This window comes from Pristis pectinata, chromosome 6, assembly GCF_009764475.1.
Source record: "Pristis pectinata isolate sPriPec2 chromosome 6, sPriPec2.1.pri, whole genome shotgun sequence".
NCBI classification, from domain to species: domain Eukaryota; kingdom Metazoa; phylum Chordata; class Chondrichthyes; order Rhinopristiformes; family Pristidae; genus Pristis; species Pristis pectinata.
In genome coordinates this window covers 5,504,032-5,518,563 of record NC_067410.1, presented here as the reverse complement: position 1 = coordinate 5,518,563, position 14,532 = coordinate 5,504,032, and the positions used below count along the sequence as shown (strand labels likewise).

General features: G+C 48.7%; 1 protein-coding gene across 1 annotated transcript in view; it reads right to left on the bottom strand.

Moving 5' to 3' along the window:
• The window catches only part of LOC127572138 (plexin-A1-like), a 456,000-nt gene that overhangs the window by 104,381 nt on the left and 337,087 nt on the right, over positions 1 to 14,532 (bottom strand). The window contains 1 exon segment of the mRNA XM_052019089.1: positions 3,959 to 4,055. Within this exon segment, the coding sequence (XP_051875049.1) occupies positions 3,959 to 4,055 (97 nt within the window).

Here is a 14,532-nt window from a genome sequence, read left to right as displayed (position 1 = left end):
TGCTGCTATGAATGTGATCAGATAATTCTGAATACCAACTATGAAAGATATCTGTGCATTTATCGCTGGTGCCTTTCACAAGGTCATTTCAGTGGATGAAGCAAAGGCCACAGAAGTTGGAACTCTCTGTGCCTATCTGCTTGCTCCCATGGTCGTTCCTACAATCCCCACACTCTGCCCCCGTCGCCCTGCTCTCTCCTGTCACTCAGCTGGCTTCTAATCAGTTTGCAGGTGTGGGGGAAGAGAAACAAAGGACTGCAGATGCTGGAATCCAGAGGAAAAACACGATGACGCTGGAGGAGCTCAGCAGGCCAGGCAGCGTCCGTGGAGAAGAGCAGGCGGTCAACGTTTCAGGTCAGGACCCTTCTTCAGGACTGAAGATAGGAAAAGGGGGAAGCCCGATATATAGGAGGGAAAAGCAGAGCAGTGATAGGTGGACAAAAGAGGGGAGGTGGGGTGGGCACAAGGAGGTGATAGGTAGATGCAGGTAAGAGATAGTGCGGGGGAGGAGAGGAGAGCAGATCCACCGGGGGATGGGTCAAGGGTATGAGAGAGGGAAAAGAGAGACTAGGAAAGGGAAGAGAAGGAAGTATGGTTGGGGGGGGGGGGGGGTTGGTTTGTGGGGAATAGGGGTGGGATTACCTAAAGTGGGAGTTTTTAGGAGTGGAGAGCAGAGCATTCAAAGGGGGTAAGGTTGGAGTAGGTGAGGGGGTTTTTTAGAGTGGAGAATCCCCACCCCACCCCTTCCCCATAAACACTCCCTCACTCCACCATACTTCTTCCCTTTCCCAGCCCTTTTATCCCTCTCTCTCCGTACCTTTGACCCATCCCCTGGTAGATCTGCTCTCCGCGCCCCCCCGCCGCACCTGCCTATCACTATCTCTTACCTGCATCTACCTATCACCTCCCTGTGCCCACCCCGCCTCCCCTCTTTTGTCCACCTATCACTGCTCTGCTTTTCCATCCGATATATTGGGCTCCCCTTTCAAGACAAGGTTTCTTTATTAGTCACTTGTATATTGAAACACACAGTGAAATGCATCTTTTGCACAGAGTGTTCTGGGGGCAGCCCGCAAGTGTCACCACGCTTCCAGCGCCAACATAGCATGTCCACAACTTCCTAACCCGTACGTCTTTGGAATGTGGGAGGAAACCCACGCAGACATGGTGAGAACGCACAAACTCCTTACAGACAGTGGCTGGAATTGAAGGCAGGTCGCTGGCGCTGTAAAGTGTTATGTTGACCGCTGCACTACCGTGCCTGCCCTCCTATCTTCAGTCCTGAAGAAGGGTCCTGACCCGAAACGTTGACCGCCTGCTTTTCTCCACAGATGCTGCCTGGCCTGCTGAGTTCCTCCAGCATCATTGTGTTTTTCATCCAGGTGTGGGGGAGTGCTCAGGGGACCCTCACAGTGGGTCAGGGAGCCGTGGCTGGGCTGCGTGCTGGCTCAGCAGGTGGTGCTGCTGCCTCACAGCCCAGGGACCCGGGTTTGATCCTGACTTTGGGTGCTGTCTGTGGGGAGTTCGCACCTCGTTACACATGGGCTTCCTCCCAAAGATGCGCTGGTGGGTTAGTTGGTAAAGAGAATCAAAGGGGAAACTAATGGGCATGTGTGAGACAGGATAAACAGTGGGGGTACTGGGACATACAGGCAGTCCTGGGGTTGTGACAGGGCTCTTGTTCCAGGGTATCTTTCACCACCTTCTGAATGAGCTGACGCAACTTTGGGCAGGCACGGTAGTGTAGGGTCAGGCATGGTAGTGTAGCGGTTAGCTTAATGCTTTACAGTGCCCTCCAAGCCATTCTCCATCCTGACTTGGAAATATATTGCCGTTCCTTCACCGTCGCTGGGTTGAAATCCTGCAACTCCCTCCCTAACAGCAGTGTCTCTTCTCTCCTCTTCCATCGGGTAGAAGATACAGGTGCCTGAGGGCACGTATCACCAGACTTAAGGACAGCTTCTACCCCACTGTGATAAGACTATTGAACGGTTCCCTTATATGATGAGATGGACTCTGACCTCACGATCTACCTTGTTGTGACCTTGCACCTTATTGCACTGCACTTTCTCTGTAACTGTGACACTTTACTCTGTACTGTTATTGTTTTTACCTGTACTACCTCAATGCACTCTGTACTAACTCAATGTAACTGCACTGTGTAATGAATTAACCTGTACGATCGGTATGCAAGACAAGTTTTTCACTGTACCTCGGTACATGTGACAATAATAAACCAATAACAATACCAATACACCCACACCTCATGGACTGCAGCAGTTCAAGAAGGCAGCTCACCGCCACCTTCTCAAGGGCCAACTAGGGATGGGCAATTAAATGCTGGCTCAGTCTGCGAAGCCCACATCCTTTGAATAAATATATAAATAAAGAAGTGGCACTTCTTACGTACTGCACCAAACTTTTGTTCTCAGGTTTCCAAAGAAAGGCTTGAACACAGAACCTCCCAGTCGGGAAGGAGTTGGGGTCTGCTCAGCTGTGGCAGACACCGAGCACAGTTCCCCTTTAAGTTGTTTGGGGGAGGAGGATCGCGGAGGAGACACGTTCTCAGCCTGAGAGCAAGAGTGCCAGCTGAGGCTATTCATGAGGAGCTGGCACTCAGAGAGGTGTCAGCGTCATGCCAGGTGAAATGTGTTACCCACCGTGCAACAAATCTGCTCAGAGCCCTCCTGTCTCCGAGGATCATCTCGGGAATTCAGGAAGAGATGAAAGAGGAGAGATGGGAACTCTGTGTGGAACGAGTGGAAGGGGAGGCTTTCACGCAGAGGGTGGTGAGTATTTGGAACGAGCAGCCAGAGGAAGCTATAGAGGTGTGTACAATTACAACAGTGAAAAGACACTTGGAGAGGGACATGGATAGGAAAGGTTTAAAGTGACATGGGCCAAACGCAGACAAATGGGACTCGGTCTTGGTCGGCACGGACAAGTTGGGCTGAAGGGCCTGTTTCCGAGCTGTGTAACTCTCTGTTCGCTCCCCCCTGTGACCATGTACATTTACCTTGGGTGCTCCAGCTTCCTCTGACATCCCAAAGACATTTGATTATTGGTTTATTATTGTCACATGTCCAGAGGTACAGTGAAAAACTTCATACAGATCATTTCATCACATCAGTACATCAAGGTAGTACAAGGGAAAACAATAACAGAATGCAGAATAAAGTGTTACAGTTACAGAGAAGGTGCAGTGCAGGCAGACAATAAGGTGCAAGGTCATAATGAGGTAGATTGTGAGGACAAGAGGTCTGTTCAATAACAGCAGGATAGAAGCTGTCCTTGAGCTTGGTGGGTTGGTAGATTAATTGGCCACTGTAAATTATCCCTACTGTGTAGGTGAGTGGTAGAATAGGTTATGGGTTTAATGGGATTGCTCTGAGAACTGGCACAGACCCAAAAGACCGAATGGGCTCCTTCTATGTCACGGGAAAATAAATAAATACATCTCAGCTGAGGTTGGTGAGATCCCTTGTTTGACAGGAGACAGAATGAGTTGGGCAAGCTAATGAAATGGAATACTGATGCAAGAAAGGTTCGTGCCACAGCCTTGGGTGAAACTTACTTCTCAATCAAAATGGCTGGCCGTTACCTCCCTGTTGCTTCTGGGAGTTTGAATTTCAAAAGTGGTGGTACTGGGCGCACAATGCTTCAGGAGTCTGGCGCTATAGAAATGCAAACCTTTCCCTGCAACATTCGCAAATTCAAACTGTATGAAGCCTTTGGAACCCTTAAAAAGGTTTTGGGATTGGGGTTGTGGGAGTTGTAAGGAGGGGGCTGCTCTCTCTGTTGGCCGTACCTTTAACGTTGGCAAGTCTCGGGATTGGGGTTGTGGGAGTTGTAAGGAGGGGGCTGCTCTCTCTGTTGGCCGTACCTTTAATGTTGGCAAGTCTCGGGATTGGGGTTGTGGGAGTTGTAAGGAGGGGGCTGCTCTCTCTGTTGGCCGTACCTTTAATGTTGGCTGGGTTGTCGATGACAAAGTTCCCGTTCCACACGACGGAGAGGTCCACAGGAAGGTCGCTGATGTCGTTTCCTTCATACATGTACTGCAAGAGAAAAGCACAAGCACTCAGTGAGGAAGGGCCTTTTGACCACTCAGGTTACCTTCTATGTATACATGTTATAGAATCCTAATACTTTACAGCACCAGACAAGTTCATTGAGCCCATCGTGCCCATTCTAGCACAGGCATTTCCAAGTTATTCGCACCACTGGATGCTTTCTTGAGAGGCAGAGGTCATTTCTATCTGATTCAGACCAACACCAAAACATTTGGGATCATCATTTAATCTCATTGCTGGATGTGGGATCCTGCTGTGCACATATGATGGACCAAGTGGCCCCCTTTGGTGCATATGTTACAAGAATTGCTGCATGTTACATCACCAGATGAGATTGTTCGGTCCGTCACTCCTGTACTAGTAGTACGGAGTTCCCTGTTATATGTCATGTAATGTTAGATGTCCTCCTAAGGCTTCAAACAGATTTTTCCCTCTGGAAGTCCATGTGGTCGGGTCAAAGGACTGCCATTAACCTGCATGTTTTTCTACAGATGGATTTGGTGACACTGCCCAAGAGGTTATCAATTAATTCCAAGACACTGATGGGCAGTGAGAGGCTTGTCACTGGCCAGGAAGGCCTTGAAGTGGGTAGTTCTTTCACCAATATCAATAAATGGTGCCCAATTAATATGAGCTCACTGCCCATACAGTCCCTGATTTTAAATCTCCACCACCCATGTCCTACCTCACACCGTCTCCCTCCGCTGACTCTGTCTACACTTCCTGCTGCATCGGGAAAGCAGCCAACATAATCAAGGACCCCTCCCACCCCGGTCATTCTCTCTTCTCCCCTCTCCCATTGGGCAGAAGATACAAAAGCTTGAGAACACACACCACCAGGCTCAAGGACAGCTTCTATCCTGCTGTTATAACACTCTTGATCGGACCTCTTACATGTTAAAGATGAACTCTTGATCTCTGAATCTACTTCGTCTAGGCCCTTGCAACTTATTTGTCTATCTGCACTTCACCTTCTCTGTAACCGTACCACTATATTCTGCATGCTGTTTTCCTTTTTACTACCTTGGCATCCTTATGTATGGAATGATCTGTCTGGACGGCACGCAAACAAAAGCTTTTCACTGTACCTTGGTACACGTAACAATAATAAACCAATGCCAATTAGCCCATCATCACCATTCCTACAGACTTGGTTAAGCAACACGTTGATTTAAAAATTCCCCTCTTTTCCAATCCCTCATTACCCCTGTTATATCCTCTTGCCCAATATCCTCCAATATCCCTGCCTTCCTCCAATCCTCATTGATCCCCAAGTTAATTGCTTCACCTTCAGAAATGAAGACCCAAAGATCTGGAATCCCTTCCCTAAATCTCTCCGCTGCCCCAGCTCTCTCGCCATCTTTAAAACTCTGCTTAAACTCCTCCAGGGCCTTGGTCATCCATCCTAACATTGCTCAGGGCTCAGTGTTCATGATGGATAACAGACACGTGCAGTAACTTGGGATATTAAAGGCGCTAGGTAAATGCAAGGAGTTGTTCTCAAGCAGGGAAGGTTAAGGGGAGATGCTGTTAAGCCGTTCAAAGCCATGAAGGGTTCAGATGAGAGGAAATAAGGGGAAACAGTAAGTGGAGGTGGTGGCACAAGGTGTCATGGAGTCATCGACTCATAGATACAGCACGGAAACAGGCCCTTCGGCCCAGCAAGTCTGTGCCGACCATCAACCACCCACTTATACTTATCCTACACAAATCCAATTTTATTTTTCCCACATTCCCGTCACCTCCCCCCAGATCCCACCCCTCACCTACATACAAAAGCAGCAATTTGCAGCGGCCAATTAACCCACCAACCCCCATGTCTTTGGGATGTGGGAGGAAACCCACATGGTCACAGGGAGAACTCCACACAGACAGCGCTGGGTGGTCAGGATCAAACTCGGGTCTCTGGAGTCTTGAGGCAGTGGCTCTACCAATTGCATCTCAGGATTTCTTTGAACGCAATAAGTTGTGAGCTGGGACAAACTGCAAGGCGGTGCAAGCAGGTTCAAAAGATAACTTCTTTGGATAACGTCTTGGGTTCGGGATAACATCTCTGGATGAGTGTTTTGATAGGAAATATAGGGAGTAATTAGAGAGGCCTTTCAAAGACGTGAGGGCAAATGGCCTCTTTCTGTACCTATTGTCCATCGAAATGTCCAGCCCCTCGTGATAGACCAACCCGGGGCCCAAAACCTGTCTGTAGTTCAATGTAAACAGACCTATCAGCTAGGAGAGCACAATAGGGCAAATGCAACCAGCTGGTCCATCAACTCTGGCCCACGCCGTGATGATTGGGGCTGGTGACTGGACACTCCCTCCCCTGCAATAACCCAGCCCTCTCCCGTCTAACATACAGACCCCACCACCAACGCAGCTCCAGGCCAGCAGCGGAGAGAAACATAGAACATAGAACAGTACAGGACAATACAGGCCCTTCGGCCCACAATGTTGTGCCGACCCTTAAACCTCGCCTAAGACTATCTAACCCCTTCCTCCCACATATCCCTCTATTTTAAATTCCTCCATATGCTTATCTAGTAATCTCTTAAATTTCACCAATGTACCTGCCTCCACCACCGCCCCAGGCAGCGCATTCCACTCCCCAAAAAATCTCTGGATAAAAAACCTTCCTCTGGTATCTCCCTTGAACTTCCCACCCATTACTTTAAAGCCATGCCCTCCTGTATTGAGCATTGGTGCCCTGGGAAAGAGGCGCTGGCTGTCCACTCTATCTATTCTTCTTAGTATTTTGTACACCTCTATCATGTCTCCTCTCATCCTCCTTCTCTCCAAAGAGTAAAGCCCTAGCTCCCTTAGTCTCTCCTCATAATGCATGCTCTCTAAACCAGGCAGCGTCCTGGTAGATCTCCTCTGTACCTTTTCCAATGTTTCCACATCCTTCCTATAATGAGGCGACCAGAATTGGACACAGTACTCAGCAACAGTAACTGTGAGCCTTTTCAAGTCAAATCAGGAGTAAACCAGGGATGCGTGATTGCCCCAACTTTGTTCACCATCTTCATTGCAACAGTCATCCACATCATCAAGGACGATCTACCCCCAGAAATCGAAATTGTCTACAGAACAGATGGCAGATTTTTCAATCTTGCCCGTCTCAAGTCCAAAAACAAGACATCCACGAGTTCCCTCATCAAATTCCAATACGCAGATGACAACTGTGTTGCAGCTCTCTCAGAAAACCACCTACAACAGATCCTGACTGTCTTCAACCGTGTGTACACGAAACTTGGACTTACCATCAATTCCAAGAAGACTCAGATCATCTACCAACTGTCACCAACTGAGACAAATTGGATAGAACCATCAAACCAACTTGGCAAAACAACCCTGGAAAACGTGGATCACTTCCCATCTCTTGGAAGTTACCTCTCCTCCAATGTCGACCTTAATGACGAGATCCAACATCGTCTTAAATGTGCTGGAACAGCTTTTGGACGTCTCCGAACAAGAGTCTTTCATGATCGTGACATCCGAACAGACACTAAAATGTTAGTGTAGAAAGCAGTGGTGATCCCAACACTCCTATATGCATCAGAAACTTGGGACAACATACCGATGACATCTGAAGGCACTTGAAAAGTTCCATCAACGCTGTCTTCAAAATATAAGTGTGCTAAACTTGGCACCTGTCTCCCCGAACCCTGTTCAGGACATTGAGACCAGGCGCGGAGCACACACAACTTTAAAAGTGTCTGAGATACACAAAACAAACGTCAGGGACAACACCCTGACTGAGGAGGTCCTGCCACAACCACTGCTGAGCCGCACAAGGCACTTCCCCGGTTGGGGTAAGTCACAGTAGGAGTCAGGACAAGGCAGAGAGCCAAGACAGAGGTGAAATTAAAATCCAGACCTTCTACGAATCGGCCTTAAGGGACTCGGATTTGATTGAGTTAGGGCAGTGATTTGCATGGGTAATGTAGGGAGGGAGGTGGAGGACAGGAGAAGAGAAGCAGAGAGAATTAATTTTCAATTACACGTGTTCTGAAATGAGCCTTGCAAATCAGATTGGGGAGTGATCATAAGTGGACTTTGTGAGCCGCCACCTCTGGTACCTCGCTGACGTGTTATCCCGTCGGCCGACAGACGAGTCCATCAGAGTCACAGAGTTGTACAGCACAGGAATGGCCCTTTGGCCCACCACGTCCATGCCGACCCTTCCGCCCAACTACACTAATCTCATTTGGCCGCATTAGGTCTGTATCCTTCCATGCCTTGTCTATTAAAATGTTGGTATAAATGTGTCTTAAACATAGAGCATAGAACAATACAGCACAGAACAGGCCCTTTGGCCCACAATGTTGTGCCGACATAGCTATTCTCTCCAGATTGCCCATATCCCTCCATCTCCCTCTCATACATGTGCCCATCCAAGCTCCTCTTAAAAGCCCCCAGTGAGTTTGCCTCCACCACCCTATCAGGCAACGCATTCCAGGCATCTACCACTCTCTCAGTAAAAAACGTACCCCTCATGTCTGTTCTGAACCTACCCCCTCTCACCTTAAATGGATGTCCTCTGGTATTGGATCACTCAATAAAGGGAAAAAAAGATATTGTTTGTCCACCCTATCTATGCCCCTCATAATTTTAAACACTTCCAACAGATCACCCCTCAGCCTCCACCACTCCAGAGAAAAGAGCCCAAGTTTGTCCAGCCTCTCCTGACAGCACATGCCCTTTAATCCAGGCAGCATCCTGGTAAACCTCCTCTGCACCCGCTCTATAGCCTCGACATACTTCCTATAGTGAGGTGACCAGAACTGCATACAATACTCTGAATGCAGCTTGATCAAAGTTCTACAGAGGTGCATCATGACTTCTTGACTCCTGTACTCATTACCTCGATTAAACCTAGTGATTGTACCACCTCCTCTGGCAGCGAGTTCCAGATACTAACTGCTCTGTATAAAAAAAATTACCCCTCAAATCCCCTTTCATACCCCATCCTCTCACCTTAAACCTGTGCCCTCTTGTTTTGATACACCTATCCCAGAAAAAAATTCCGACCATCTATTGTGTCTATGCTTCTTGTAGTTTTGTCTACTTTTATCAGGTCATCCCTCAGCTTCTTTTGCTCTTTGGCGCAGCCTATCCAATCTCTCCCCATAACTAAACTCCTCCAATCCAGACAACACCTGGTGAATCTCCTCTGCACTCTCTCCAGCACAACCACATCCTTCCCACAGCATGGTGACCAGAACTGCACACCGTACTCTTAAGTCTGGTCTACTCAGTGGTTTGTAAAGTTGCAACATAATGATACAACTTTTATACTCAGTGCCCCAACCCATGAAGGCAAGCATGCCATATGCTGTCTCCAATATGGACTTGAACCCCCAAGTTCCCTCTGCTCATCAGCATTCCTTATTGTCCTACCCCAATTCGACTGCCCAAAATGCATCACCTCACACTCGTCAAGAGTAAATTCCATCTCCCAATGCGCCGCACAACTTTCCAGCTGATTTATTTACTTATTTATTAGTCACACATACATCAAAAGACACAGTGAAATGCGTCTTTTTGCGTTACTGAGAATGTGCTGGGGGGCCAGCCCGCAAGTGTCGCCACTCTTCCGGCGCCAACATAGCATGCCCACAGCTCCTAACCCGTACGTCTTTGGAATGTGGGAGGAAACCGGAGCACCCGGAGGAAACGCGCGCAGACACGGGGAGAACGTACAAACTCCTTACAGACAGCGGCTGGAATTGAACCCGGGTCGCTGGCGCTGTAATAGCGTTATGCTAACCGCTACACTACTGTGCCTGCCTTATATTAATATATATCACAAACAACAAGAGTCCCAGCACCGATCCCTGTGGTACACCACTGGTCACAGAATTCCAATCAGACAAGCATCCTTCCAACACCACTCTCTGCCTCCTTTCGCTAAGCCAATTTTGGATCCAATTAGCCAGCTTGCCTTGAAACCCCTGTGCCTTAAACTTCCGGACCAGCCTGCCCTGAAGGACCTTGTCAAATGTCTCACTGAAGTACATCGAGACAATGTCTCCCACCTGCCTTCACTGGCCAAGACCCAAAGCCAATTGGCTCATCCAACCCATGCTGCTCTTGCTGACGGTCATGTGCGCCCAGGGGACAGCTGGGAGTTACTCCATCACCTTGAACCAACACAATTCCCAACTAGACAGGAAAGAGGTGGGTGGTGGGGATTTGGGGGGGGGGGGGTAGATGGGAGATGGGGGGGTAGAGAGGGTCCCCTCATCTTGTCGTAATCTGTCTGTAACCGTACTCTCAGCCCAGCCCAGTTACACAACGGCTTTCAGGACACTGATATTTGTGGGATCTTCCTGTAGGCACAGCCAATACAATGTCCATTTGAATGAAGTTGTGGGGGGCAGGGGGGCAAGGGGAAGGAACAAGGGGCAGTGGGATTAATTGGATGGTTCTACCACGAGACTGGTGAAGGAACAATGGGCCAAATGGTCCCCTTCCTGGGTCTTGCCATTCAATGGTGATAAAGGATCAATAGTTAACATAGAACATTGAACAGTACAGGCCCTTTGGCCCACCATGTTGTACTGACCTATATAAACCTATTCTATGATCAATCTAACCCTTCCCTCCTACACAGCCCATAAGCCTCCATCTTTCTTACATCCATGTGCCTATCTAAGAGTCTCTTAAACATTCCTACTGTATCAGCCTCCACCACCACCCCTGGCAGTGTGTTCCAGACACCCACCACTCTCTGTGTAAACAAAAAACCTACCTCTGACATCTCCCCTAAACTTTCCTCCTCTGACAATCTGATATCCTCTGGTATTGGCCATTGCCGCTCTGGGAAAAGGTACTGGCTGTCCACTCTGTCTATGCCCCTCATAATCTTATACACCTCTATCAAGTCGCCTCTCATCCTGCGTCACTCCAAAGAGAAAAGCCCTAGCTCGCTCAACCTTTCCTCATAAGACATGTTCTCTAATCCAGGCAGCATCCTGGTAAATCTCCTCTGCACCCTCTCAAAAGCTTCCACATCCTTCCTACAAAGAGGTGACCAGAACTGAACACACTACTCTCAGTGTGGTGTAATCAGAGTTCTATAGAGCTGCAACATTACCTCGTGGCTCTTGAACTCAATCCCCCGACTAATGAAGGCCAGCACAACTTACGCCTTCTTAACAACCCTATCAACTTGTGCGGCAGCTTTGAGGGATCTATAGATTTGGACCCCAAGATCCCTCTGTTCCTCCACACTGCTAAGAATCCTGCCAACAACCTTGTGTTCCACCTTTGTTCGATCTTCCAAAGTGTATCACTTCACACTTTTCTGGATTGAACTCCATCTGCCACTTCTCCACCCAATTCTGCATCGTGTCTATATCCCTTTGTAACTTACAACAACCTTCTACACTATCCACAACACCTCCAACCTTCATGTCATCTGCAAACTTACTAACCCATCCCTCCACTTTCTCATCCAAGTCATTTATAAAAATCACGAAGAGCAGGGGTCCCAGAACAGACCCCTGTGGAACACCACTGGTCACCGACCTCCAGGCAGAGCACTCTCCCTCTACTACTACACTCTGCCTTCTGTGGGCAAGCCAATTCCGAATCCATGCAGCCAAGTCTCCATGGATCCCATGCCTCATGACTTTCTGGATGAGCCTACCATGGGAAACCATGCCAAACGCCTTACTAAAGTCCATGTACGCCACATCCACGGACCTTCATCAATCACAGTGGGTTGCCTCAAACACAACATTATACCAACCCTTTCTCTTCCAACCAGCGGCTTTCCAACAAGACACACAACCACAGTCCAGGTGAGTCTCCCCGCTCACTGTTGCGGTGTCCTCTCCCCTTTCCCTGGGAAAACACCCTCCCAACTTAGACCCTTTGGCCTGTTCCTCCCTTCTCTCTATGACTCTGACTCCGCCTCAGAAATTAAGGTCTGCATTTCTTTTGCACCTTCTGGGGCACCCCAAAGCTCTTGAGTGTCAATAAATTGTCCCAGCCAATCAGCACACAGCGAGATCCTCCAATAGGCACTGTGTTGGTGGGATCCACAGAGCGAAGGCTGTGGATCAACGGCATGGGGAATCGGCCCTGATCTGGTCTCTGTGTGGTGCCGCGGCTGGCTGCTCACATCAGGTTTGGTGAACTGAAGAGATTGGTGCAGTTTCCCTGTGACTGGGCCCGCTGACTATTCACTACACTAGGTGGCAGACTGGTGCAAGAGTTAGCAGGGGACGGGTCCCAACCAAAGCCTCGGGTTCGGATCAACTCTGCAACTGCCCACACTCCCCTGTGAACAAGCTGGTCTGGAGCCCAAGATGGAAGTGAAGAAGATGTTACAGTGTGTTTGTTTATTTGTGTGTGTGTGTGTGTGTGTGTGTGTGTATGTGCACGCTTGCGTGTGTGTGTCTGTATGCATGTGTGTGTGTCTGTGTATGTGTCTGTATGTCTGTGGGAGAGAGAGCAAGGGAGAGAGAGTAAGTGTGTGTGTGTGTGTGTGTGTGTGTGTGTGTGTGTGTGTGTGTGTGTTTGAGAGAGAGATCAAGAAAAGAGAGAGAGAAAGAAAAGGGATGAGGAAAGAGCTAATGTTTTCTGCCCACGGGGTGTAGGGTACCTGGAAAGAGCTGCCAAAGTGGTTGAGGCAGATGCAATCACAACATTTATAGAGTCATAGAGCACTACAGCACAGAAACAGGCCCTTCGGCCCATCTACTCCATGCCGGCCAGATCTTCTGCCTAGTCCCATCTACCTGCACCCGGACCATATCCCTCCAAACGCCTCCCATCCATGTAACTATCCAAACTTCTCTTAAATGTTACAATTGAACACACATCCACCATTTCCACTGGCAGCTCGTTCCACACTCACACCACCCTCAGAAGAAGTTTCCCCTCAGATTCCCCTTACATATTTCACCTTTCACCCTAAACCTATGTCATCTAGTTCTAGTCTCACCCAACCCTAAGGGAAAAAAGCCTGCATGCATTCACCTTATCTATAGCCCTCATAAATTTGTATACCTCTATAACATCTCCCCTCATTCTTCTGCGCTCCGGGGAATAAAGTCCTAACCTATTCAACCTTTCCCCGTAACTCAGGTCCTCAAGTCCCGGCAACATCCGTGTAAATTTTCTCTGCACTCTTTCAAGCTTATTGATATCTTTCCTGTAGGTAGGTGACCAGAACTGCACACAATGCTCTAAATTTGGCCTCACCAACATCTTATACAACTTCAACATAACATCCCAACTCCTGTACTCAATGCCCTGATTTATGAAGGTCAAAGTGCCAAAAGCTCTCTGTACGACCCTATCTACCTGGGACGCCACTTTCAAGGAATTATGGATCTGTATTCCCAGGTCCCTTTGTTCTACCGCACACCTCAGAGCCCTACCATTCACAGTTTGTCCTCCCAAAGCGCATCACCTCACACTTGTCTGCATTAAATTCTATCGTCATTTCTCAGCCCATTTTCCCAGCTGGTCAAGATCACGCTGCAAGCTTTGATAGCCTTCCACTACGCCCCCAACCTTGGTGTCATCCGCAAATGTGCTGGTCCAGTTTACCACATTATCATCTAAACATTAATATAGATGATAAACAACAACAGACCCAGCACCGATCTCTGCAGCACACCACTAGTCACAGGCCTCCAGTCAGAGAGACAACCACGAAGCCAATGTCGAATCCAATTGGCTACTTCATCCTGAATGCCAAGCGACTTAATCTTCTGGAGAAAGAAAGGACTGCAGATGCTGGAATCTAGATGAAAAGCACTTGTCCTCACCCTAAGCAACTTCACTTTCGATTCCTCTCACTGTCTGCAGACCAAGGGTGTAGCCATGGGCACTTGCATGGGCCCCAGCTATGCCTGCCTCTTCGTTGGCTACGTTGAACAGTCTCTGTTCCAAGCCTACTCCGGCCCCATTCCTCAACTTCCCATTCCTCCACCGGCCCCTTTCCTCAACCCTTTCTCCGCTATAGTGACGACTGCATTGGTGCCACCTTTTGCACAGTTTCATAAGTTTTGCCACAAATTTTCACCCTGCTCTCCAATTCACTTGGACTATCTCTGACACCCCTCTCTCCTTCCTCGATCTTTCCATCTCCAGCTCAGGAGATTCCTTATCCACTGACATGTTCCACAAACCCACGGACGCCCACAGCTACCTCGATTACAGCTCCTCCCATCCCGCCTCTCGCAAGGACACTATCCCTTTTTCTCAATCTCTCCATCTCTGCTGCATCTGCTCCCATGATGAGGCGTTCCACTCCAGGACATCCGAGATGTCCAACCTCTTTATTAACTGAGGCTTCCCTCCTACTGTTGTCGAGAGAGCTCTCACCCACTTTCCTGCCATTTCCCACACCTCTGCTCTCACCCCCACCCCTCCCAGACACAACAGGGATAGGGTCCCCCTTGTCCTCACATTTCATCTCACCAGCCTAAGTATCCAACACATC